Source organism: Aspergillus melleus (assembly GCF_016097325.1).
Source record: "Aspergillus melleus strain CBS 546.65 chromosome Unknown contig7, whole genome shotgun sequence".
NCBI lineage: Eukaryota > Fungi > Ascomycota > Eurotiomycetes > Eurotiales > Aspergillaceae > Aspergillus > Aspergillus melleus.
This window is the reverse complement of record NW_025763376.1, coordinates 3,001,446-3,026,581: the sequence shown is the minus strand read 5'-3', so window position 1 is coordinate 3,026,581 and position 25,136 is coordinate 3,001,446. Positions and strand designations below refer to the sequence as shown.

The 25,136-nt window shown below is 47.9% G+C and overlaps 7 protein-coding genes across 8 annotated transcripts; 4 read left to right on the top strand and 3 right to left on the bottom strand.

The window, feature by feature from the left end:
• Window positions 1-230: 230 nt before the first annotated feature.
• On the bottom strand, window positions 231-2,132 carry LDX57_011998 (homeobox domain-containing protein; the record flags this gene model as incomplete). Its single annotated transcript, XM_046093730.1, has 3 exons — window positions 231-281; window positions 337-1,970; window positions 2,057-2,132. The coding sequence occupies 3 exons, from the start codon at window positions 2,130-2,132 to the stop codon at window positions 231-233; spliced, it is 1,761 nt and encodes a 586-aa protein (XP_045949708.1).
• A 4,573-nt stretch (window positions 2,133-6,705) lies between these two features.
• LDX57_011997 (uncharacterized protein) lies at window positions 6,706-8,550 on the bottom strand. The gene has a single exon (XM_046093729.1). It carries the CDS (start codon window positions 7,733-7,735, stop codon window positions 6,905-6,907), a length of 831 nt encoding a protein of 276 aa, XP_045949707.1. The 5' UTR covers window positions 7,736-8,550; the 3' UTR covers window positions 6,706-6,904.
• Window positions 8,551-8,907: 357 nt separating this feature from the next.
• On the bottom strand, window positions 8,908-12,556 carry LDX57_011995 (uncharacterized protein). Of its 2 annotated transcripts, XM_046093726.1 has the most exons (4): window positions 12,274-12,556; window positions 11,941-12,211; window positions 11,323-11,860; window positions 8,908-11,263 (listed from the first exon to the last, which is right to left on the bottom strand). In XM_046093726.1, exons 1-4 carry the CDS (start codon window positions 12,423-12,425, stop codon window positions 10,287-10,289), a joined length of 1,938 nt encoding a protein of 645 aa, XP_045949704.1. In that variant the 5' UTR covers window positions 12,426-12,556; the 3' UTR covers window positions 8,908-10,286. The 2 variants fall into 2 exon arrangements, with proteins under 2 accessions (XP_045949704.1, XP_045949705.1); XM_046093727.1 differs by having other exon boundaries at window positions 11,323-12,211.
• LDX57_011996 (uncharacterized protein) lies at window positions 8,977-10,041 on the top strand (the record flags this gene model as incomplete). The annotated part of the gene is made up of 1 exon (XM_046093728.1): window positions 8,977-10,041. One exon carries the CDS (start codon window positions 8,977-8,979, stop codon window positions 10,039-10,041), a length of 1,065 nt encoding a protein of 354 aa, XP_045949706.1.
• A 957-nt stretch (window positions 12,557-13,513) lies between the features above and the next one.
• Window positions 13,514-16,644, top strand: LDX57_011994 (ATP-binding protein; the record flags this gene model as incomplete). Its single annotated transcript, XM_046093725.1, has 2 exons — window positions 13,514-15,617; window positions 15,680-16,644. 2 exons carry the CDS (start codon window positions 13,514-13,516, stop codon window positions 16,642-16,644), a joined length of 3,069 nt encoding a protein of 1,022 aa, XP_045949703.1.
• Window positions 16,645-18,070: 1,426 nt separating this feature from the next.
• Window positions 18,071-18,344, top strand: LDX57_011993 (uncharacterized protein; the record flags this gene model as incomplete). Its single annotated transcript, XM_046093724.1, has 3 exons — window positions 18,071-18,127; window positions 18,181-18,246; window positions 18,309-18,344. 3 exons carry the CDS (start codon window positions 18,071-18,073, stop codon window positions 18,342-18,344), a joined length of 159 nt encoding a protein of 52 aa, XP_045949702.1.
• A 3,736-nt stretch (window positions 18,345-22,080) lies between these two features.
• Window positions 22,081-23,232, top strand: LDX57_011992 (putative sarcosine oxidase; the record flags this gene model as incomplete). The annotated part of the gene is made up of 1 exon (XM_046093723.1): window positions 22,081-23,232. One exon carries the CDS (start codon window positions 22,081-22,083, stop codon window positions 23,230-23,232), a length of 1,152 nt encoding a protein of 383 aa, XP_045949701.1.
• Window positions 23,233-25,136: the final 1,904 nt, after the last annotated feature.

The window sequence follows — 25,136 nt, the reverse complement described above, 5'->3', positions numbered from 1 at the left end:
TATATATTAGTCCAGTGCGTCGTCTCAACAGAATGGAAATCGTGCGCAGTTTGTCAATTCAGAGGACCTCGTATTTAGAGTTCCTTCAGGATGCACGTGATATGTCGAGTATGCATGGAACTCGTCTGAAGATTACTCAGATCCCTCTGCCTTGTAGACTCGTTTTTCGTGTCGGAGAAATATATCCGATCGCTTGGGACAGGGATGTGGGCAGGATGCAAACACAGTCATTAACAGTCCATCTGGTTCATGTGACGGGTGTCAAGACGGGTGAGTGCTCGCTGGAGCATCAGCAGGTAAGTCCCCAACAGCACATATCCGAGGATCGTTTTTAACAATATTCAACCAGACCAGATTATCGGCCGAGGTTTGATCCCAATCATCTTCGCTCCCGTAGACCAGTCTGCGGGCCTCGTTCTGAATCATGTGGTCGGACGGGAAGAACCCATTCAGTTTCTGCCGAATAATAAACTCGACGAGGTGATCGTGCAGCAGCTGAAATGCCTCGGGGTGGTTATTCGCCCAGGAATTGTGCCCGAAAGCCAGTTGCGAGTCCTCCGGGAGGAAGGTCGGTCTCCAAGGCTCAATAGTCACGGATTCTTCGCCGATGAGATACGGCGGCATGGCGTTTTTCACTAGGTCCTGGACATGGGGCTCAAATCCCCAGTCGCCGTGCCATTGAAACATGTCGCATCCGGCTTTGAAGTGGGTGGCTAGGTGGTCGTTGCGTTCTTTCCAGGTGGTGAATACTGAGTCGCAGAAGCCACATCTGGATCGCACCTCTTGTGTCGATACGCACCAGTCGTCCATGTGCGGTTGCAGCTCGGTGCTATGGGTGAGCTTCAGATGCTGCGAGAGATGGTCCTTTCGGTTGAACATTCGGTCTTGGGATCGTTTGCCTTGGCAGATACTATAGTCGTGGGACTCGATGTGGTCGAGATCGGGGTCGACGAGACCGCAGAACACGCAGATGGTGGCTCCCTTGACTACCATGGTGGCCCCGTGAGGAGCGCAAACCCACTGGTCGAGGTTCAAATGAATAGACTTTTCGTGTCGCTGCCAGTCATACTTGGTGGTAAAGGTCTGCGTGCAAAACGTGCATCGGAACAGCCGCTGTTTCTTTCCCTTCTCCTTGTCCTCGGCCGGCTTCTTCTTGTAAGTGCGACGCTTCGAATATCGATGTCGGCTCCTGCTCCGTGGGCGCGACTGGTGCGGACTGATAGATAAATGATCGGTGAAGAGGCCGGAGAGCGAGAGGTCCGAGGCTGAGGAGTAATTCGAGTCCGAGCTGCGGGCGGATGCAGCGCGTGTCATGCTTAGGTCACTGAAACTCGAAATGCTGCTGGACTTGCGATGCGCATGACCTTCGGACGGAAAGCCTGCAGCAGGATTCGATCCCATCTCGTAGTCGCTGGGTCGATCGACTAACGCTTGGTAGACGTCTGATAGCGACGCAGGTTCGTCCTCCGGAGGCGAATTTTGCCATCGCTCCAGTGGTGTCCAAGAGAGGCTGTTGTCCACGCTCGACCGAGCACTGGAGGCTTCGTGGGACTGCACGTCCGAGGACGTGGCGGAGTGAAGGAAGCGCTTGCGCTTTCTGGCGTTTGCCAACCAGTTGCGAATCTGCGTTTTCGACAGCCCCGTCTTCTCCATCAAATACAGGTTGTCGGCTCCCGTGGGGTAGGGATCATCTGAATTATTGGCCAACCAGCTGCGCAAGACTCGAACTGCATGCTTTGGCAGTCGTGCCCGGCTTCTCTTGCCCGGTCCGGAAGACTCGATATCCTGGTCATCATTCTCTATGCTGGGAAAGGGGACTTGATCATGCTGCGGAAAACAGATATCCCGAGGCTCCGAAATCGGAATGTTTATCGCCACGGACGGTCTGTGTTCAGATGCCTCAACAGAACCGCGGTTGACCTTACTGTGAGCCGACTCCTGATTCATTCCAAGACCATCAGTGCCACCGCCTGGTTTCAGGAGTTCGGGTTAGTGGCATGTTTAGCTACAAAGTACAGCGGGAAGCCTCGGGCGTTGTCTGCGGAATGCGTCTTACCGGGGGCCTCGCCTGAGGCATCAACAAAATGAGTGACCGAATCAATCGAGGCGGCCTCGAAATTGAAGAACTCCATGACCAAGAGATAGAGAGCACAGGCTGTACACTCTAAAAGTCAAATGGAGAATGTGGGGCGAGTTCAACGCGCATTGTGCGAGACAAAGATGAGTCAAGTTCGAGCATTTCGAACGGAATGCTATACTTCCGCTGACAAAGGGGAGGGCACGTGAGCTGACGGGCGGAGAAATATCCTGCCGAGGTCACGGGGCCATTGCCTTCCCAGCTGGGAATGTCCTGATTCGGGTTAGTTTCTCTTTCCGCTTTGAGATGTGGCTGCCGAAGATTTACCGATCCCTTAGTATAGCCTGTGCTGGCAACATCTTTCCTTACCTACATCTGCTATCAATATTGAATAACATATTCTGGTACGTTGTAATTCCATTAGTCATCTCTTGATTTGTCCTTTCAACAGCCACAAACGTACTTATAGGGGGGGAAATTATCTGTTTATAGGGAAGTGAACAATCTACTCGTGGGTGTCGTATTGCTAAGTTTAGTAAGTAATTGTTTGAGAGGTTGATTCAATCGTCCTCTCGGGCCTCGTATAGGGTGCGCTGAGAAACAAACATAGGTAGAATTTGCTCGACAACCTGACTGAATATGAAGAGGAATATGTATGTTGCTAACATCTGATTGAATAGACCACGCTGGGAGGCGTCTCCGTTGACTTGTGACAGCCCAATAAACAAGGCCTGGGTACGCGGTTAGTTAAAGGGATGCTAAGACAGGGGTGGTACATACTGATCCAGCGCTGAGATTAGGCTTGGAGAAGATATAGCTTGGGGTTCTCCAATACTGTTGGAAGACCCGTTTCGTAACCCCGTTAGCTGAACAGGAAGGCTAGCAGCAAATTCTGCTAGAGCTGCGGGATCGGGGTTCGAGACCCTTCCTTCACCGGGTCGTGACAGCTGATTAAGCTCACGACGGACATCCTGATATTCAGGGCTTGTCTGCCAGATAGACGGCCAGTCGATACCGCTATTCTTGGAGGCGGCGCCAACAATGTCGAGCATATACTCCGCGGGGTTCATCCCGGACTTGAACTGTGGTGCGCCGTTCCGGATGAAGTAGTCGATCGGTGTTGATGACCCTTTGCCCACTTTCCCAAAATAAACTGTACATCCACCCTTGGCAAGCAACAGCAAGCGATCAAAGCGCTGAAAAAGCGCTGCCGATGGCTGGTGAATAGTACAAAGAATCGCCTGGCCGTTTTGGGTCAACTTCTCCATTAGGTCACAGATTGCCCAGGATGTCTGGCTATCTAGACCAGAGGTTGGCTCGTCAAGGAACAACAAGAGCTCCGGCCGTGCTGCCAGCTCGACTCCTATAGTTAAGCGCTTCCTTTATTCGACGTTAAAGCCCTCGCCCGTATGTCCGACAATCGCATCTGCACAGTCTTCGAGGTTTACTAACTTGATCACCTCGTTCACATAATCAAGCTTTGCTTGACGGGTATACCGGGCTGGCTGCCGCAGGAGGGCGCTGAACTGCAGAACTTCACGAACAGTTGACGTGTGCAGGTTCAGACCTTGTTGCGTAACGTATCCAGTTTTTCACTGGAACGAAGACTCTGGTAGCTGGCCATTCACGAGCATTCGCCCTGAGATAACGCCCATGGTGACACGGCTAGCCAGCACATCCAAAAGACTGGTCTTCCCAGCACCAGATACCCCCTAAAGATGTCAGAATTAATGTCAATCAATTCTAGAAAAAGAGGTTTACCATCAGCGCTGTCAATGTACCTGGCTTCACTCATCCATCCACATGGTCAAGGACTGTCCGAGTTTCCCCCTTGATTTGAACAGTATAGCAAACGTCCTGCCAGTGGAAGATTGAAGTCTGTTTCTCGGTACCCTGGACCTCGCTCGTTTGATAGCCTGATGTCTGCGATATCACTTCCTTCCCAGAACGCGTCTTTTCCTCGTCGCAGCCCTCCTTAGAATGTTTCTTAAGAACCTGTCGAGGAAAGGCAAGGATCTCACCCTTCGAGCGCTCCGATGAGATCAGCTCCACGGCTATCAAGTGAACTACAAGCAAGAAGACGGTCATTCTGACATGATACACTCCACCGCCGAAAGTGTGAAAGAGCGAAAGTGCGCTTGCCAGGTCCGGCCCGGCCCTCTTTCTCTCTCTCTAGTTTCTCTATCTTCTGCCCACTTAATCGCGTTGCCTCTCTCTCTCTCTCTCCCCCTCCCCCCTCTCTCTCTCTGCGCGCGCAGCCTCTGTCTGTCCGACTCACCTTAGCATTAATTAGTAGATGCTAGTCATCAAGTGTCATTGATGTCTACGGATCGACTTGCGGTAAGCTAAATTGAGATAGAGTTGATCCAGACCTTGCTAAGACTGTACAGTGCACTCACTGCCGTCACCGAAAGGTTTGGGACCTTTAGGTATATTTGGCTGCTGACCAGGCCAAAGCTAACTTTCTAGTCCTTACCATTAGGTTCGATGCAGTCGCACGATCCCTGTCTGCGAGAGATGCCGAATTTATCACCTGGAATGCTCCTATCCCAAGAGGCGGGCTAGACACGCGGAGCAAGACTGAATTGCCGATCTCGTATGCTCTCCTTCCGTTCGCGGCATATGTTAGCTTGAAATACTTCTAAACAATGGGATCGAAGCTCAAGATCCGCTTTTCCGGAGAATTTCGGGCCTGTTGACGAACAAGTCACGGCCCGAAGCACACCCCAAGCGCAAGCTACTGCTCATCACAATGCCGCACATCATTCATCTAGGCTATCGAGTGCATCGCCGGCATTAACCTTAGGTGCTGACGTCGATCAGGTTGATCCACAGTTCCTTTCTAACAGGGACGAGGGTGCACCATTGGATGTCACCTCTATATTGAGTTGTGCTGTCAACAAAGTCCAACAAATTAGAAAGAAGCACCGCTTCGGAATGAAAGCACTTATCTTGGAGTCTGCTAGCATTCCCTCAGATGTTGCTAAGGCATTAATCCACCGTAAGCTACGAAGTTCCTCTCCTAATAAATGGCCACTCCTAACACTTTCTGCCCAAGACTACTTTACTAACATAAACGGCAAGTTACTCCCGGCATTGGTGGACCGTAAACTGATCGATTTAATGTCTGATCTCATTTATATGAATCATGTGCATTTTGACGCTTGCATGCTCATGATTTATTACTGTATCCTGTGGCAAGGTCTTTTCTTTCACAAAGGAAATACATCCAACGGCATTGATAGCCACTACGGCAGGCAAGTCTTTATATGCTGTAAGCGCACAATAGCGATCTGGCAGCAAGAGGCCACTGGGACTGTGACTGATTTTATTGCTGCTATGTACATGGTAATTATCCGCTCGCAGAGCCCCCATAGCTGATGTATTCTCCGTTGCTGACTTCAAGGGATTTGGATGAAAAAGACACAAACAGCGACGGAAGATTTCGACTTCAGCTCGAGTTGGGAGATGCACAGGTTGACCTGTGAATATGCACAGACATTGCGAATGCATAATCTCGACAGTCTCGACCACCCAGCAAGTCACCTTTCTATGAGTGACCACGGTCGTATGGGCATGTGGTGGCTCATTCATTTGGATCTCTTCGCTCGTTTAATCAATGAAAAGCCAGCGGCATTCTCCTCGCAACTCCACGACTGGAGAGTGAACATGCCCCGTCTCGCTGCAGGGTCTTCACAAGAACGGAACGAGGCAGTGCCGACGGTGGCCTTCTTGGTTAGAAGTCGCCTCACATTCATTCTTATCAACTATTTCCAAGAATCGGAATCGTTGAATGATAGGTCAGATATACTGGCAGCCATCAACCCGCTTTGCGAGGACGTGGAGGATATACTGTAGCAGTGGAAGATAGTAAACCATACCTTTGTCTCCTCTCGCGCATTATGTACATTACTGACGATGTGCACCAGGACGAATGGCTAGAGAGCTGCAGAGATGGTGATATAAACGGTTGGATTCTAGGAGAGCTGGCACTCTCGGGGTATACTTGCATACTATTCATGCTCCGCAAAGCATCGTAGGTTTCTGAAATGACTGATCGCCGATCAATGCTATCAGAGAACGACGGCATGATTCCCAGGAGCGACTTGTCAATGAGAACATTCAGGAGAATACTCAATCTTGTCCCCGGACCAGAGGCGATGTCACTCATTCTCGGCAACTACAGGGCATAAATTGCGCACGCCCACCTAGCTAGTGGTTTGATGCAGGAACCTACGGCACCAACTGCAGGGGAAGACCTAATTCTTCTACGGGATGTGGCCGAGTGTATAGAGGGCTTGGCAAGAGAGGTCAACGAGTTTGTCCCTCTGGCGCGTGTGTTTATGTTGATGAAAAGGCGAGTGCAGGGAGATCATGAAGCGATTGAGCGACTTGTAGAAGCATTTTAGCGCAAAGACTACTCCAATGAGCGTAGCCGAGCTGGGGTCTTCGCCCTAAATGTCCGAGTGCGTTGACACAGCAAATGTTCATGTCTATTTTAATCATTTTTGAGGCTCCTAAACAAGAATAGGCTGTGGTCATTACTCCCAGATTCTTTCCTCTTCCATGCAGCCTACGAAGGTTGCTTGAAAATTACATTCTCCTGAGACAGTCCGTGAATTCTGGCGATGACATTGGCATGACCTTTATCAAGGTCGCTCTTAGTCTATGCGCGAACTGTCTTGCATAATAGGTAGAGCAGGTATTATATTGTGCTCTTCGACCATTTGAGTATGCTTACGATGTTATTGGAAAATGTTGCAGATTTAACCTTTAATCATGCATTCAGTATAGCAGTTTCCATGTATATGCCCATCTAGTTCTATTTTAACGAAAGTGGATGTCTTCCCAGCCACGAGGTGCCAAAGTTCGTAACCTCCCCTTTTCAATGTAATCTGGGGAATGAGAATCGATGATTCTGTTTTTGACCTCATTCTCGACCAACACTGACCAGCGATAGGACATTGACCGTTTGTAATTCTGCCACAGGCGGGGCAAGATCTTCACGTCCTGGACGCAATACTGCATGATGTCAGCAGGAAGTGGGCGAGTATTCCAAATCTCATAGCTGCCTCCCTGGCCCGGAGCGAATAGTTTACGGCCGTTCTCCTTCCTTATCTTCCAAGATTGTTGTTCAGATGATGACATTGATAAATCTCGCTCGATGCATGTTCCAAGCCCGTGAACTAGATCTTTCGGAAAGTTGCGGGTTGCAAGCTCCATCAACTGGACATCCTGCACACCCCCAAGGCTTATGCCAAAATGACTGTAGAGTGCATCAGAGTCACTGCGGACGTCGAAGAATACTTTAGGAGTAGAGGGTGATTCGAAGATGTCTTTCAGGGTGCGGCCCATAGCGGACGGCTGCGAGAATGTTTCCTCTTGCAGCGTGCGAACATCTATCAAGTATGTCATGTCGAGGGGCAAAACATAGATCTGGATGATTGAAATTGTCCCATTTCGTGAGAGGTTGACCCCTTCAAGGTCTACATACAAGGATGGAGGTCTTACAGGCAAGCCATCTAAGTAATCAATCAAATTGGCTATGCCAGCGCTTGTGTCAATAAACACATAGGAGCTTTCTCGAATAGACTCCTCTGTGATGTGCGCAAATCCCGACATGATGGGTTCAACTGTCGTACTTGGTGGAGCTCCCATTTTGTTGTCGTGCTGTGGTGTTGGACTTCTGTTGTTGGGTGTTGTAGGACTGGTGTGGATTGGAAATATAGTCCTCTCAGATAAATAGACCCAGACATCGACACAGGGAGATGGAAAGATCCTGAAACTTTGCCTGATGTGGAAGCAAGTTCGCCTGACGCACTTCTTTTCTCCTATTTATATCTCACCAGTCCCAAATTTCCCGGAACTGACCGAGACATTCAGGGAATCATCGATCAAAATTTTGAATGCCATAGTAAACGGTATGTTTCGTTCTTCGCACCTGAAAGAGAACCTCAACACATAGCTTCCACCGTAAAATAAAGAGACAAGACTAGGGTTGCAGTACAATATACCTTAGATTGGTAAGCTTTGTGAAAGCGGTCTCACGTGCTTTTAAGAAACCCTTTGTTCAACATACCGGCATCGACCGCGTTCGTGGTGTAAGATAAAGCTTCTGTCCATGCTGTACCCCTGTAAACTTCATATATTGTTCACTACATGTATTCTTTGTTGGGGCTTCGACTGTACTGCCGGGACTTTCATGTTGCGCCGCGCATTGTTGACTCTTCTCTCCTCCTTAGAGAGTGACTGAACACATTGCTTTGTTGCGATACTTGAATTCCAGGGTTCCGTTTAGGCCTATTGGCGATCTCTGTTGCGGAATGCTTCTAAGATCAAGATAACAATTGAAAGAATCATCGATTCCAGGGTCAATGCCGGCAATTAGTGGCTGAGCTGCGGTTTTCTGGGATAGACCGAACCATCCCCGCGAACTAGTCCTACAGGAGCCATCGGGGTAAAGATTGAACAACTTTTGACTCAATGTCCCCATGAGACCGAGAGCACAAGTTTTGTCACTCTTTATCCTGTTTTTGGCCCTTACCTTTTGAAGGCTCCCATCACAGACCAGGGACGGCATAAACCCGATCAGGAGACTCAGGTCGAGAGGACCCAACATGGTCCCGAACCCAGCGCTAGTACATAGCAGGAGATGCCAAGGAGATGAACGGCAATTAGTGTTGATTTTGATGCGATCTTCGGCCTGTACCCACGAGGTCCACCAATGATAGTTCCCCTCCTTGACGGCCTGACCCAAACAATACGAGAATTCACCCTTGGCAGTCGTTATTATTCAAGCCTAATGACCCCCCCTGCATGGCACAAATGAGTTTTTCTTCTTTCTCTCCTACAGTGCCAGGTTGTGCAGTTACCAGTTTCTGAAGACAAGGCAAGCTTCCATGGTGCCTCTGGCCTTCCTTGCCCGGCTCCTCCTTCTGCTGGCGATTCTTGACAAAGGCGTCCTTGCAAGAAGAGGTGGAGGAGATCATGACGGCGATAGCGAAGGCGACAGCAGCAGCGACGATGGCAGTAGCAACGGTGGAAGCGATGAGAGCGGCGGTAGTTCAAGTTCATCCGGTTGTGGAGATCAAGTCCAAAGCAACGCTCTGAGCAATACATACTTGGTCCCCAGCCACGCCACAAACTGGACCTCGCAAGGCGGTGCAAGGGCTGCGCCCAGCCCAACGATATACGACGGTTCATTCTTTCAAGGAGAAGCGCATCTGTCCTACAACCTGACGTCAGGCTCCAAATGTCAGCTTTCAAAAGAGCTGCGGTTGCTCGGTTACGCGTGGATCGGACCACAACCACCTTATCCGAAGGGAGCCGAAAACCCGTTCATAATAGGATTCAAGTCGTGGAAATCCAATAAGGCAGTGGATCAGATACACTCTTCCTATTCAGACATCAGATGGGAAGGAGACATGTGTGCTTCAGAACCGGATCTTTTCCGAATCCGCACTAGCACTGGCTCGGTCGGTGGAGACAGTGCCTGGGATATTATGACTCTGAATGTCCCCCCAAACTCGACAACATCCGACACACTTCATTTCAACGCCACCACAGTTCCTGACATGAAGGTCAGTCAGTACGACGGCCTGTTCCGTCTGCGGGCTGAGAACTGCCTTCTCCACGACACAGATATACATTGGTCAGATACGACTATCATGGAAGGATCTGTAACCAATACAACAATGGAGCTCAAGTTCTTCGGCTTGGCTGATACGAATTCGAGTTCCTACCAGTTATTTGTAGGAAGCGAGAAAGACGTAAAGGCTAACTTTACAATCACGTTCACTGGTCAATTTGATAGCGCGAATTCCACACACGCTCTGGAGATTCGAAGAGGAGATCAATCTCCTACCTGGGTACCGAACAACGCTGTCGGAATTGTATCTGATGGATGGAAATATGGATTTGGGTGCATTGTTGGGATCCAATTGATTATATGGGGTTTGTGGTGAATTCCGCTCTGTGATGGAGAAATAAACCACGACATTATGCACGAGCATGTCATGAAACTCTTAATACGTTTGATGAATTGCCATGTAACTATTAGAACACCCGATATCCGCCGTAGATCTTGGGAGTATTGCAATATATTCTTCTATGCTTCTATCATTCTGATTGAAGCGCCCGTATATACCGACTCTTAAATCTTCACCTGAAATGGCCATTCAATGGTATTCAATATCAAAATAGTAGAACGTCAATTACATTGATTGATTGTCTCATATCTCACATTGTTGTCCCAATAATCGTCGTCTGATTCCGAATCATCTTCCTCATTCGCTCGATTTGCGAGCATACGCATGCGATAATGGTCAAGCCGAGCTCCTTGCGAAGTCGCGTCAGGCAAGGATCTTTCAGATAGCGCATAACCGTCATAGATGCCACAAGGCTGCAAGCGTAGGGAGTAATGCACCTCAAGCTGCCGATCGATCAGGGGCCCTCCGGTAGAGAACGGGGTTGTACAAAGAAGCTTGAAGATAGGTCGCAGAGCTGGATTCATGATCAGTCGATTGAGTATAAGGAGTACGTCGCTGAATTCGGTGGTCCACTGCTGGGAGGCAAATTCGCTGACCCCGTCCAATATGCAGATTATGGTGATGTTCCGGGGCAATTGCTCTACGAGCTGGCTGAAGGTATGACAGAGATCCTTGAGCGAGTGAGTCTGGATATCGCGGGTAAACTGGGGCGTGTTTATGAAGTCAAGGTTGAACTCCCGGCCTGTGTGAAGCATCTGAGCCAGCAGCGAGCGAATGAGCCCATTAGGACCTGCGACTGGATCGGTATGATATCGTGCCCCGTGTAGGCCACAGAAATGATGCAGAACAATGCAACCGTCATTGTTGTCGAGCAGCTTCAGGGCAAACATGGCACACAGAACCGATAATGCGGTGGTCCGTCCTGGTCCAGGAGTGTCGAAGTTTCCGTTGACCATCAAAGTGACAGGGTGGTGCGAGGCCATCCATTCGGCGAACTGACGTGACGCAAAGAGCTGCTGCGCTTGAGTTTGGGCGGAGATCTCAAACTGAGAAAGTTCTTTTATTATCGTTCTTAGATCATTCGAGGGCGACTGTGTGCTGATTCCGAGGCTGCTGAGAAGCTCGATATCTTTTAGAAGGGGTTCTGCGTGTTTCGATGTCGAATGTACCATTGACGACGTTATCTCGGAGGGACAATCTATGGTGGTAATGCTTAGCCTTTTCTTAGCATGATGAAGCATGATAGCGAGTACTTACAAGGGTTGATATATACAAGATTCTGATGCATGACATTGAGGATAAAGACCCCTTGCTCCTTAGCCTGCAGGTCTTTTATCATCTCGGCATTTGCATCCTTTATCTCTTGCGTTACTTGGTCTAGCTTTGTTTCAGTTCGCCCTGCGATGGTTTTGGTCGCGGCCGTGTCGATCCCCATCTGTATGGCTAGTTGATCTCGTACATGGTCCAAGCACTGATCAAACCTTTTTGCCTGTTTCTGAACCTCAACGAGGATAGCGTCAATCGAATTGGCTGTATGTGCCGAACCAACAAGTCTTTTGATGCACTTCCGGGCGCGTCCGCTTAGACGAGGTGCTTTTTCCATGCTCCCATTCAAGATAACGATAAGTTTCGCTAGAGCTCGGGCTAACGTTTCATAGAGATCAATGGCACTTTCGCGTAATGTTTTCGCAGATGCCCACTGGTTCTGTCGTGCCTTGACAGAGAGCATCAATTCTGGGATATCTTCAAATGCATCAAGGATTTTGTCTCGGTTCTCTGCGTTCCGTCTCGCAATCTGTCTTGCCTGTTATCAGAGAGAATCCTTTCTCTACCCCTTACCTATACAGGGACAGATGGAAGGGAAAAGAATCTCACCCCAAAGATAGCCTTTAGCCCTGCGCTCAGAAAGCTCAAGCCATGATCCGAGGGAATCAAGTCAATCCACGGAGTGATTTCGTCGGAATAATCTCCTGCGCCTCGTAAACCTTTGCGACCGAGTCCTAGTAACCCCTCCGCCTTTCCCTCGTACGTCCCTCGAGCTCGGTCGAGCTCAGAGACGACATCGTCAAACGTACACCTTTGCACTTCGAATTTGAATTTCTGCTCGACGGACTCATTGTAGGTGGCCAAAGCTTCTTCTAGGTCACTGGTTTTACAATTGTTAATGTAAAATGAAGTCAACGATGATAATGGAGTAAGGTTTCGAACCTAGTGGCTGGAAGAGGCTCAAATGTGTCACGATCTTCGTTGTAGATAGCCGGCGTGCCAAAAGCATCATGATAATCTGATGCCTTTTCTAAAAGGTAAGTTGCAGCTTCCTTTTTGTGTTCCTTTTTCAGCTTTTGTCGCATAAACCCCATTTTGTGAACGTCAGGAGGTATATTCTTCTTATTTGGGTAGATCGAGACAGATAGGGCACATTGTTCTGGATGATATGGTGAGACCACACGCTCTGCGATCCTCTACATACGGAGCGAGCGGAAGACTGACAATGCATGAATACCTTGCTAATGCATGCATGTATCGTTCGGGGAAGCAATCAATGCGATAGCCCGGCGTTCCCTCTCGGGCACGCATGCATGCGGCTGAGCTTTGCCCCCATGATCACGGACCCCCGAGAAAAGAGGGGTTGTGTGTGAGCCAATGGCTATCTGGTACAGGAATTGTCATCCTGGCAATTTGGTCTGACTAGTTATAAGAAAGCGGAGATAACTGAGGGTTGCCGTAGCACGATTGAAACAATGTAGAAGAGTTTGAAAGCATAGAAGACTTCCCGTGCGCCTGTGTACTCTTGAACTAGCAGTACTCTAAATCAAGGCATACCTTGGGCCACTAATGAGCCTACCTATAGAGCCACACACTCGTTGAATAATTGTCTAGTTTACTTGGTTCCAAGTCTTCGTGTTTGGCTCCTATTACTGTATTTCGCGCTTACATGCTGGTGGCTCAGACGCGACCCTATCCACCTGGCCCGTAAAGAGGGCCTGGATTCAGCTCGCTGACGTGTGTCGAATAACATCCCAGACTAAGATACGCCACAGGATTCTAGTTTGTCGAGTTTCTTCAGCTCCTCGTACATTTGAGTGTCTGCCCAAAGTATCCCTGTCTGGAAACCCCTCGGCAACACACCCTGCCTCCTAGTTCTGCGACCAAACAAAATTGATCTCGGAACTCATGTCCCCGTGTGTGTGTGTGTGTGTGTGTGAAGGGACATAGTTATATGTAATTGCTGACCAATATCTATGTCTGTTCAGTGTATTGCCAGCATGAAACATAAGCCATATAAACTGCAACCATCCAGTATTGTGGTCCAGTAGTTCTCCGCACTGTTTTAGACCCGTGTACCGAATCCGCCAATTGTTTCCCTCGGACTTATTCCCGGTATATGAGTCTAAATAGCGACACCTATCCTTCCCTTAAAGAGCTTTCAATCTGAAAAGCAAAGAAGATGGTCACGACAGACCCCCCGACTCAAGACACTGTTGTGCACACACTTTCCGAACCCAATCAGAGCTCGCCCCATGTGATTCTAACCGGTGGTTCCGGCCAACCAGAATACGTCCGATTGCTCGAAGAGCGACTCCTACAGCTAGAGAAAAAGATTGAGAAACTTATCGAGGAGAAGAACAGCCCTATCGAGGCTGGAGACAACAAATCTGAGCACGGGAGATCGAGTAGTAATCGAGATGACTACGACGAATCAGAGACGGAAAAAGCGGACGACGACGAACAAAACCCGACAACAGCAGATGAAGCTAAGCAAGAAGACGAAGAGAAGAAAGAGGTTGAGCGATCTATCATTGCCAAGGCGCACAAAGTCAACCTCATCAATTTCACGAATCGGTTTCCCAACCAGACCGAGATTCCCGTACTTGAGGCGCTGATGGTGGACACTACAGTTAGTGCAGCATACGAGGAAGATAGCGTGTTCACGGAAAAGTTATCAGCTAGCACCGCGCCTGATGCGTTGAAGGCGATGCATGCAAAAACAGAAACCAACCAGTACAAGCCAGATGCCTGGATGGCAAGGCTTCGCATTAATTCCGTCCCTCTTGTGAAGGAAATTATGCAGATTCTTAGCCCTGATCAAGAATTCAGCACCTCCGTGACTTTCTGCTATCCGTTCCCACCGCTGGTCCAACGTCATGATCAAATTAAAGCGAGGTTTGAAAAGATACGGGCGGATTCTTTGACCGCAAAAGAGGAGGTCGACGCCAGTTCCGATGAAGAAATTACGCAACTGCTCAGCTACTTTAATACCTACATCCAATTTATGGAAAGCGAGGTGATTCCCCAGGATCCTAGCACACACAACAAGGTTAGATATCCGGCATTGTCGGCAATCTTTAGGTTAGGAGACAGCATTTACGTGCCCGGTGCAGGCAAATCATCCAAGCCCAATCCGGAGATGCTGGGGCAACGCGACGATCAACGGCTCTGGCGACTGTATCGTACCGAGGAAGACACGGACCAAGACAAAGGCAATTTCAAGCTCAAGTGCTATGCCATGGATCATGATGGCGAAACCTATGTCTGCATACGGACGACTTTCCGGATCCCAGCATTTGTTGGGGAGCAGGAGATCTCCAGTCTGCCAGTCTTTCCTCTCCGATATGCAGAACATGCAGAGCAGATTCAGAAAGAGTGCCGGAAACAAGGGGAGACTTTCTTGGAATACTTGGATACCAAGCTGTTGACGCACAATGGTTGGGCTCTAGACCCGGACCCGGATGAGTCGCATTCGCCATTGCAGTATGTCACAAGCGACGTTGTGGTTGACATGACTGAAGCTCTCAAGGCTCATCCAAGTTGGAAACCACTCTGGAAGTTTCCTAAGGTAAAACCAAGGGAGCGTTCGTTAAATACCTATTCTATCTTCTCCTGGACTGTCACCGAGAAAGACCTTGCCACACATGAGACCGTGGAGGAGAATTTCTGGCAGCATGAATATGCTCGCATGCAGAAAACCGAGTATTGCACCAAAACAGATCCTTTCTTATCAAGCTGGAACAACGAGCAAGGAAGGACCTACAAGCCACATGGAGCAGACCTCGAGCTCCTCCCACGCAGGCTTTTCTCATACGTCTTACAAGACCGAAGATTTGTCGCAGTGGATATCCGGAGTCTGAACCACGTCGATGACCACTGGACTCGATCTGCCAGTCTGATTATTGACAAGGATCACGAGGACATGCTTCGTGCGCTCGTCAACTCCCATTTCAAAAAGAAGGATCTCCATGACTCGCTAGGTGTGTACGGCATCAACCAAGACATCATCTCGAATAAAGGGAGGGGTCTGATCATCTTACTATATGGCGTGCCAGGGGTGGGAAAGACATCGACTGCGGAGAACATTGCGCATTCGTGGAAGAAGCCGCTTCTTCCAATCACATGCGGTGATTTGGGAACATTGCCTAGCGATGTAGAAAAAAATTTGAAAGACATCTTCCGACTGGCACAGCTGTGGGGCTGTATTCTTCTTCTCGATGAAGCGGACGTTTTTCTGTCGGAAAGAACGCCGGCAGCGCTGGAAAGAAATGCCCTGGTTTCGGGTGAGCGAGTATTCCTTCCTTTTCTCGATCTTTCACTAACGTATATATTGTTTAAACTATAGTCTTCCTTCGCATGTTAGAGTATTACACTGGTATACTCTTTCTTACTACCAACCTACCCGGCAGTATCGACGAGGCGTTCAAGTCGCGAATTCATATCAGTCTATACTACCCTCATCTCAGCAAGGAGACTACATTGAAGATATGGGATATGAATTTGATGCGTTTGGCAGGTATCGAAGCAGAAAGGGCGAGAGCTAAGCAGCAACCGCCACTTACAATTGACGTCAAAGGAATCAAACGGTTTGCGAAAAAACATTACCGTTTGAATGAAGATGGAAAGGGACGATGGAACGGGCGACAAATTCGCAATGCCTTTTTGATTGCCTCGGCTTTGGCACATTTTGAGAAAGATCATCCAACGGCCAACCGGAGTATAGCAGGTGACACTTCTCCGGATGCCATCTTCGATATCAAGCCGAAGCATTTCGAGGTTGTAGCGGATGCTAGCATGGGCTTTGAGCGATACCTATTGGAGACCAGAGGCCGAACAGCCGGAGAGAACGCCTATCAACGAGGACTGAGGGCGGACTTTATACTCGGATCACCGGAGAAACTCGAGGAGACGCCTTACATGCCACAAAAAAGTAGCCAGAGTCATTCTGATAACGTCTATGCCGACCCATTCCCCTCTGGGACGAAACGGTCCCAGGCAAGCCCAGGGCTCTATCGCAGCAGAGACCACGAACACAGTCAGCGACGACAATTCGATGAAGCTCAGTATGATGAGTCCTACAGATATCAAGGAATGTTTCCCCAAGATCAGCAATTCGGCGTTCAGCACCAATCCCAAAGGACAAGGACCAGTGTTAACAGAGGAGCGGCGCTACCGCTCATGAACCTGAGTCCTCAAGGGTCACCATCGCCGTTTGGTACAAGCAAGCAGTCTTCCCACAAAGGCCATTCTCCGAGGTTTCCAGTCGTGAACGAGGACAGTGAAACGGATGATGACTCGGATTATCATTGAAACAGCAATAGGTTCCTGTCAACATGGATTTCAGGGAGATTAAAGGTCCTCTATCAACTTTGTCCTTGTCCTCATCAAGGCGCTGACGATCCCACATCTCAGGTGTCCATAGTTTTCTTTGTGCACTCCGTATTTTTGATTAAACGCTATCACTCTAGCAATAAAGTCCAAATATACAATGCTCAATATCAATTGTTATGTATTCTCACCAAGCACATACGACCACAGGGTGTGGAGAACAGGGCTTCCCGTCTGCCTGACGGCATATAAAATATCTTGAGTCCGTACAGTTAATTGTCGAAGGGCCTTTAACCGAATTGTTTTCTGAAATTATCTTTCGATCGGGTACTAATAACGAGGGTGCTCTATTTATGTACAGTTGCTGGCAGTCGCTAATGTCGCCGGCGATCGTCAATGGTCACCAGTGGTCGCCAGTGTTTGCCAGCAGTCGCCAGTTATTATCACGGAGTCCCTCAGTAAGTACCTTGGATCTAGACCATAGCTCTACCGGGGAGATCGGTCGAGGATGTGGGAGAAATAGTCGGAGGTTCTGGGTGGCAGGGTCAAGAACTTCGGCATTAGGGATGCCGTGCCGGCTAATTATAGCCGGGACGGCCTAACCCCGAGACCCTGTCAGACTGGCCCCACAACACGGTAATAGAGGGATTTTGCCACGCCAGTTCTGCAAAACTACGCATGGTCCGAATCATGTAACGAGGACCCCACAGCGTCACACTATAGCCGTAGAGGGAAGAACCTTCTTACCGCGCCGGCTGCATACGTACGGAGTATAGTGATCTGCATGATATCGTGCACGTTCTCACCTAACAAAGAGACAGTACAACTCCTGCTAACGATGTTTATAATCGCTTTTCAATAGAATACAGCTCTAATAGGCACTTTGACAATTCTTAAATTTGGTAAAGTAAATCATTGATAGATAGAGGATCATAGTAGTAGCTGAAAATAAATATTTCATTCGTAAAACGGGCGGAAGAGAGGAAAAGAGGGCATACTATGTATAATTACTGTGCCATTGACTTGGAGGCTATTCGAAGCAGAATACGTACAATTCTTGGATTACTTATGCTATCTGAAATTCTTTTTCGATCGCTTCCTTATAGAATACTAAGAGCGGAACCGCTAAACCGCGTTAAATTGTCATCCACCGCGCAGCCCTGGTGCTGCAAAACACCTCTATCATTAATGACGACACCGATCATCACTGCCTCTTGCTCCTTTGATTCGGAACAGGAATCTGAGGAGGATAGACGTTGAATCGGTGAGAGTCCGAGAGATGGAGAGTCGGCAGTATAAATACAACCCAGCATCTCTGCTCCTTGGAGGTACAACCAAGATCAAATCATTAAAGCAATAAATCATTCGAGCAATAACTTTTCCGATAACTTCGAACCCTCTTTTCAACATGCGCTTCTCTTTGCTCACTGTTATCACTCTCGTTGGGGCCGCGTGCGCCGCCAAGGTTCGAGAATCCATCAGTCCCCTAATTCATTTGCGGTACTAATTCACGCACAGCTTCCTTCCGGTGCGCCTTGCAAGAAAGATGGCAGCATGGGCGTTTGCGCGTCTAACCTGTGTGTGGTATGTGATACTCCATTCCCTGGATGCTGGCTCACCTGAAAGCTAATGGGTACTCCGTATAGCAAACCCCCAACAAGGCTCAGGGAGTGTGCAAGTGATCTCTCTATCTACTTGAGGTCAGGCAGGACGAATATGGTGACCTCGGAGCCGGGGCTGGTCTTATTGGCAGTGGCTCAACTGAACTTGAGTCCTGAGCTCAATATCACTGGCAAACATTGTTGTTGAATGCAAGTTTCGGCCACGCGCATTTGCGTAACGGCCATGTCGTTCTTTAGAAGCAATTCAAATAAGTAATTTATCCTGTAACCGGATTCCCGCTTCTGTTCAAGTGCAATATAGGTTGAACGCGGAGGTTGCGGCAACTGACCTGACCTACTCTACTAAAGTAACCACATTTGCCTGCGCACCATCAAGATGGCTATTCCAAGTCAGAAGGTTTCAACAATGCCGTGCATAACAGATTTTGAAAGAATTCAATCTACAAAATGTAATGTTTTAGGATAGCCTTTTATGTCCAGTAAATTATCTTACCCACCCCATTTGGTCCCAATTTCTTCAGGTCTTGTGGACATGGACAGGCATATTGTTTATGGCATGGGAGACGGGGATCGCCCAATTCTCAACCACGACGCTGGAGGATAACGGGTATCTATGTCAGAGTTAGTCACAAAGCACAAGAGAGACGTTATCTTTATCAAAGGGTTCGTTGAGGTCCCAGTGGACACCGCTTCCTCTCGTGATGTGGCCGACATTGTAGAATTTTACGCGAGAACTGCGCACTCTGGCAGAAACCGAACTTGTTGTTAACGCCGGGTATAACGGGGCGCTATAGTTGTTATCTATAATGTACTTAGGCGCGACCTATTAATCGTATATATGTCACACGCCGGCCGGTTAGTATTTGGATAGGTGACCACTAGTGAATCCCGGTTATTATATGTCTTTGGTCCACAGAAAAGATGTTGGTTTTCTCCAGAACCTTCAATACGACTGGCTCAACTAATCTGAAAACACATTCAAGGGTGCATGGCCCCAGAGGACTACCTATGTATTGTTGCTGGCATTATAGCGATTGGTACCTTTGTCGGGGCGACCCACTCGACACCTTTGACCTGATGAATACTGGTAAGACAATAATAAAATTGCTTAAGCCTTCTTCACCTATAAATCAGAGTCTGCTCTCATCTAGACGCTTTCAATAGTTATTTCTTCTCCATTCGTGGCCATTCCTAAGGTTAATTATTAATTAGGACTAGATGAGTTTCAATGCTCTTCTGGTTATTGCATGTCTAAACCGAGTCCATGCACAAATATTTTGAGAGTAAACAAGAGAGTGATCATGATTCATGGGAGTTTCCGATTGTTCTGTTTGGCAAACAGTATTTACTACTATTATGAAGGAAAGCTCCGGGTGGTCTTTCCTCTACTCAAGCAATATTTGTCACATACACTCATATAAAGGGGACTGACCCCAAAAGTCTGTCTCATAGGATGCTTAGTCTTTTCTACCCAAGATCTAGTGGGCAAAGGCTTCGATCAACTCACATCTAATCACATCACTCCCATCCATTCGGAACTCACTGACATTAGCCACAATGAAGAACAAGCGAAGGCTGAAGAGTCAAATTGCCAAAAAGCGCATTACGGAAAAGCCAATATCATTGGAGACAATGTCAGACTTTGTCATCGTCGAGGTAGGCGCTGAGAATCCTGCATTTGTGAAGGGCCAAACCTCGGAAACTCCAATGACAGACCTGTTAAATATGCCACTTGAAGAAATGCTTGATAATACTGTGTTAGATCCTGATGTTAAAAACACTATTACTCAGGAAATCGAGCAGCAATCTGCGGACAGGTTTCATTTCAGTGATAGAATTGTGGATTGCCCTGATGGGAGGTTATTCAAGTTCATTGGTGACTATGACAACGATGATCCCTATGAAAGCCTTCCAACTTGCATGGCAACAATCACTTTCCGTCTGCCGTCAACATTCTGGGACATGATATCTTTCAACCAAAACATGTTCGATGCGGATAATGTCGTCACTGAGATAGTACGCGGTGGTCAACTTGAACTCGGTTCTCTCCCCATCAGAGACCGCGAACTGTTGATAGAACTCTATCTCGAATATCCTCTTAGGTATCAGATGATTGATACTGTTTCTGTCTATTTGGAGAAGAATGGTAAGATTGTGAAACCTATTGTGAGTTTATACAATACAACCAAAATTCACAAAATGAATATGCTGGTGAACTTTCATGAGCCAGTCATCAAGCTCGTATTTGAGATGGATGCCGGGATCAATCCGCAACGTTTCAGACAGGTCCTCTGGGCAATTAGGCGGACTATTACCTGGCGTCTAAGCAACGTGAATTGGCATGACAAGTATCCTCTGGATGTCGGTGCATGGAGTTACTTTCAAGTCACGCTACAACCCCTTCAGCGAAATTTCTTCTCTCTCTATCATGCTCTGGATATAGCGCTCGCCCCCCTATTAGCCGCCCCAGCGTCCGATCCGAGCATTTACAAGTTTCCATTCACGCTGGACCTACCTTACAGACTCCTTGGCTGCCCATCTCTTATAGGTCCAGTGACAGTTGAACGTATTATACGTGGCCCTGTTATCCGGGCATGAACTTCATGCATGAGGCGACTCTCTGTTTAGTGCATTCTGCTTACTCTTCTGGTCTGTTTCTTCCAAATTAATTGCATCACGTCTTGATTTTATCTTTACTTCTCTATCTCTTATTTTCTGTCACGTCCCCTATAGCTGATTGTTTCCTTCGGAGGACCTTGGTGATTACTTCTATTTAAACTTCCTTGTTCCTGTCTCATAATCATTTACCCTTCAGTGTCACTTCACGATACTCCGATAATTTTCAATGCAGCTCGATGTAAAATTCTCAGTAACGCATTTTTGTTTCCATGAAAAAGCTTCAACTCCATTTAAGAATCGAGAATTTTCCAAAGTGATTTAGACTTTTCACAGTGTGAGTATTGATACGTGTAGGTTTTCAGGGCAGCAGCATACTTTGACTTCGTACCCTTTACGCAGGCTCAATTGACGTTGGAAGTAGGTGATGTAGTCCACCGAGACAAAAGCCAACTTACCTATCTGGGCACATTTATAGGCTTTTGTTCGACTAGTGCTGACCCACAAAAGGTAGCTATAAGATGCAATCAAGGGGTGGGCAAGTATTCGCGAAACTGGAAGACACCGGTAGGTATCCGTGGGTTAATTGCGAATGGGATCCCTTTACATGCAGCATATTGAAGTGGCCCTTTCTCACAAAAAAAAAGTTAAGTTTCCAATTTTCTAAAGTAACTTATGCCTGACATTCAACAGTACATCACGCCTGTGTTTTAGCAACTGGCAACGCTTCAAGTGCGGAATGTATGGCGCAACGTTATCCAATCAAAATAAGTGACTGAATGAGCGGCACCGCGGTAAGAAATTTCTCAGGCTTGTTCACTTGGTTCGTCCAGGTTCGATAGAAAGGGTAGTTTCTTACAACAAAGAACAAAACAAGTGGGTGCCCTCACCCATCTTCCCTTGACCCCTCACAGCCTCGGATGCACTGTCGGAAAACGGGTATTCATTGCCGCCCGAGCTCCAAACATGAACTAAAGGACCGGAAACATTAGCCATGTTGGGCGGTTTTGTCGAGCATCGGTACTCATCGTGCTAGGGCAATCCTGTCCCCGTGCGGTCACCTGAGCGGAACACGGTGCGTTCTGGGGCACCCAGCAAGGGTCACAGAAGATTATAAATGCCGATCGCTCTATGGTCATTCGAGGTCCTTGATGGGTTTCGAAATAGTCATTCGAGAACCATGAGCGCTATGGAGAAATTCGATGTCGCAGTTGTTGGGCTTGGTGTCCTTGGAAGTGCCGCTTCATACTACGCCGCTCGGAAAGGTGCCAAAGTCATCGCATTTGAACAATTCGAATTTGGTCATGTTCGCGGTGCCTCTCACGATACATCGCGAATTGTCAGAACTTCCAACGACGCCCCCGAGTATGTCGCCCTCGCCAAATCAGCGTATGAGGACTGGGCCGACGCGGAGAAGGCATGCGGTCAAAAATTATTGACTATAACCGGTGGTGTTGTCTTTTTTACCGAAGATTCCCCCAGCAAGGCTAGTCACTTCACTGGAAGCTTGGAGGCTCATGGCGTTCCATACGAGCTTCTCAACGCCGAAGAAGTCAACAAACGGTGGCCACAGTTCGGGATCTCGGGCTCGGTCCAGGCAGTGTACACGCCTGACACGGGAATTGCTCATGCGGCCAAGTCAGTCAGTGCATTTCAATATCTGGCTCGGTCGCAAGGAGCCACATTAAGAGACAACACCCGAGTCGAGCGCATTACTCCAACTTCCGCCGGGAAGATTATAGATACATCAAAGGGCTCTTTCCTCGCGACCAAGGTGATATTGGCTACGGACGCATGGGCAAATGAACTCCTTGGTCCTCTCGGTGTCCACATCCCACTCTCTGTCATGCAGGAACAGGTGACATATTTCAAGCCCTCTGATCCTGCTCTCTTCGAGTCCGATCGCTTCCCCGTGTGGATCTGCAGAGGTGATAAGTCCTTCTACGGCTTCCCATGCTACGGTGAGCCGACCATCAAGGCCGGACGGGATGTCTCGAACAACTTCATGACGCCAGCGCAGCGGACATACGTGCACTCGCCTGAGCTGTTCGACCAATTGACGTCGTTCATGAAGGCTTTTATTCCTGATGAAGGTCGCCAACCACTCCGCACCATCACGTGTCAGTACACCATCACGCCCGATCGGCAATTCATCATCAGTCCTCTGAAACGGCATCCTGATGTTATACTCGGACTGGGAGCTGCTCATGCCTTCAAATTCGCCCCGGCTTTTGGCCGTGCGTTGGCGGACTTGGCAGTTGATGGGAAGACCAAGGAAGATATTTCGAAGTTTGGAATTCCGAAAGTGGCCACTGATACTAGCAAGATCTGACCTGCGGGTGATAGATAGTTTTCCATTGTTTCTACAACTTATTTCTATTCGTTTGGCTTGTTCCTTTTTCTCCCTAGTGGATTTCAGCAGGCCCAGAACGTAGCTGTAAACTAACATGAAGCTATTATGTGTTTCGGACAACTAGAGAACAGTAAATTGGGTATATAATCAAGATATACTACACTCTCCTGCCAGCTTGGCTGCATTTCCCCGGCAAAGCCTTTCACACAAACCTCCTATCGCCGGACTTGGGAGATAGAGTTCCGTCTTTCCACCTACAGGATCTGTACGAACAATATCACACATCATACATCCCAGGCCCAGATTGCAAACTAGTACCTCTTTGAAGGCTTTCGCTAATCAATCTTCACATGAAACTAGTTTCCGTCTAGACTGGACGGCTCTGCTACCTACTTAAAAGTGACACAGCAAAATCTTTTGGGACTCAGCCTCGCCTCCTCCAGCTGATAGCGGAGGTAGTTCGAATGATGCTTGAGACGATATCTTAACCAATTTCTATCTAATCTGCTTTATATACTTGCTCTAGCATACTAGAGCAGATTCAACATACTCGATTGATATAGTATATATATCTATAGAGCTTGACGTATGATATATTACTACATATTTTTGGGTAATTTGTTTATAACTGGTAGAACAAAGTTTATAGTAGTTTATATACAATCATAATAAACTGCTTACTCTATAAATACATCTATAGCTGTTTTCTTTATCTTATTACACTTGGGCTAAATATGGTTGAGATATTGGAGCTCAAAAAATGCTTGATTAGTATGGGATACAGAGGTGTTTCACTCGGTAGCCAAATACGTTGTAGTAGATTTGACCACCTACCAAAAACGCGTAGTAAGAGAACACACCAAGATGCGTGTAAGATTATATTAAAACCCCCTATCCTGCACATTCATTTACGTCTTTTATCTCTATCATATAGCTGATCTAGGTGCAGGCATTAATATCCAACCAGATGGCTCGGTCAAAACTCAAACGAGCTTACGCCAGCGCTGAGCTGATATTTGAGATACATGCGATTGGTTGGGGATATAGGCGTACCCATCATCGTTACCCCTGGATCCCTCTCTCGACTATGGCATAGACTGTTGAAAAGGAGCCAAAGAGGCAAATGAGTGTTTCAAAGCCTCGCTCTGCCCCCTATCTCGACGAGGAACACGCGGTGAATCGGCTACAGTGGGCTTTCCGATTTTGAACCTTTACACCCGGCTGATTGGGCGGCCCACAGGGCGAGAAGGCCTTGGGGTGCGCGTCCCCGTCGCACGGACCACTGTGATGGTGATAGACTGTACTGCATTGCTTCTTCCAGAACGCTGATCCCTTGGCACCCGAACATGGCACATAGCTTTCCGAAAGTCCTACATTATAAATAGGATCGCAGATTGTGAAGCCTTGACGAGTTCATAGATTTACGGGACCTGTACCGAAGAAGCTGCCTCTTTATTTGTCAAATCTGAGTACCTCGTATTCAGATCACATGTATAAAGTGTCAACTGACATTCATTGGTGATATAGGAAAAGCAAAGTGAGATAATACGTGGCTTTCATGCCCGACTACCAGTAATATCTAACCATAACCGGCTAGAATGAGGGGATGTTCAGATATCTTGCTTGATAACAATCTCCAACTGAGTCCCATCATTTAGCGCTTACCCTTGGCCTAGGATTGTAGGTTACTCTGCCTTTAGGAAGGCTTCACTGCACTCTCTTCTTAACAAAGCTCTGCATGCAACATCATGAAAGTGTGATATTTTCGGAAATTCAAATTGAGACGCCTAGGCTCCGCGTACTGGCACCGCAGCATGGCGAAAATAAAATCCCTCTCGCACGATGCGTACACTGTGGGATGGATCAGTGCTCTACCGATCGAA

Coding starts and splice junctions, on each gene's coding strand:
- LDX57_011997 (XM_046093729.1), bottom strand. CDS start 7,735: ATGGGAGCTCCACCAAGTACGACAGTTGAACCCATCATGTCGGGATTT.
- LDX57_011995 (XM_046093726.1), bottom strand. CDS start 12,425: ATGGGGTTTATGCGACAAAAGCTGAAAAAGGAACACAAAAAGGAAGCT. Junction 12,212..12,273: donor GAGCCTCTTCCAGCCACTAG/GTTCGAAACCTT, acceptor TTGTAAAACCAG/TGACCTAGAAGAAGCTTTGG. Junction 11,264..11,322: donor TCTTGTATATATCAACCCTT/GTAAGTACTCGC, acceptor TTACCACCATAG/ATTGTCCCTCCGAGATAACG.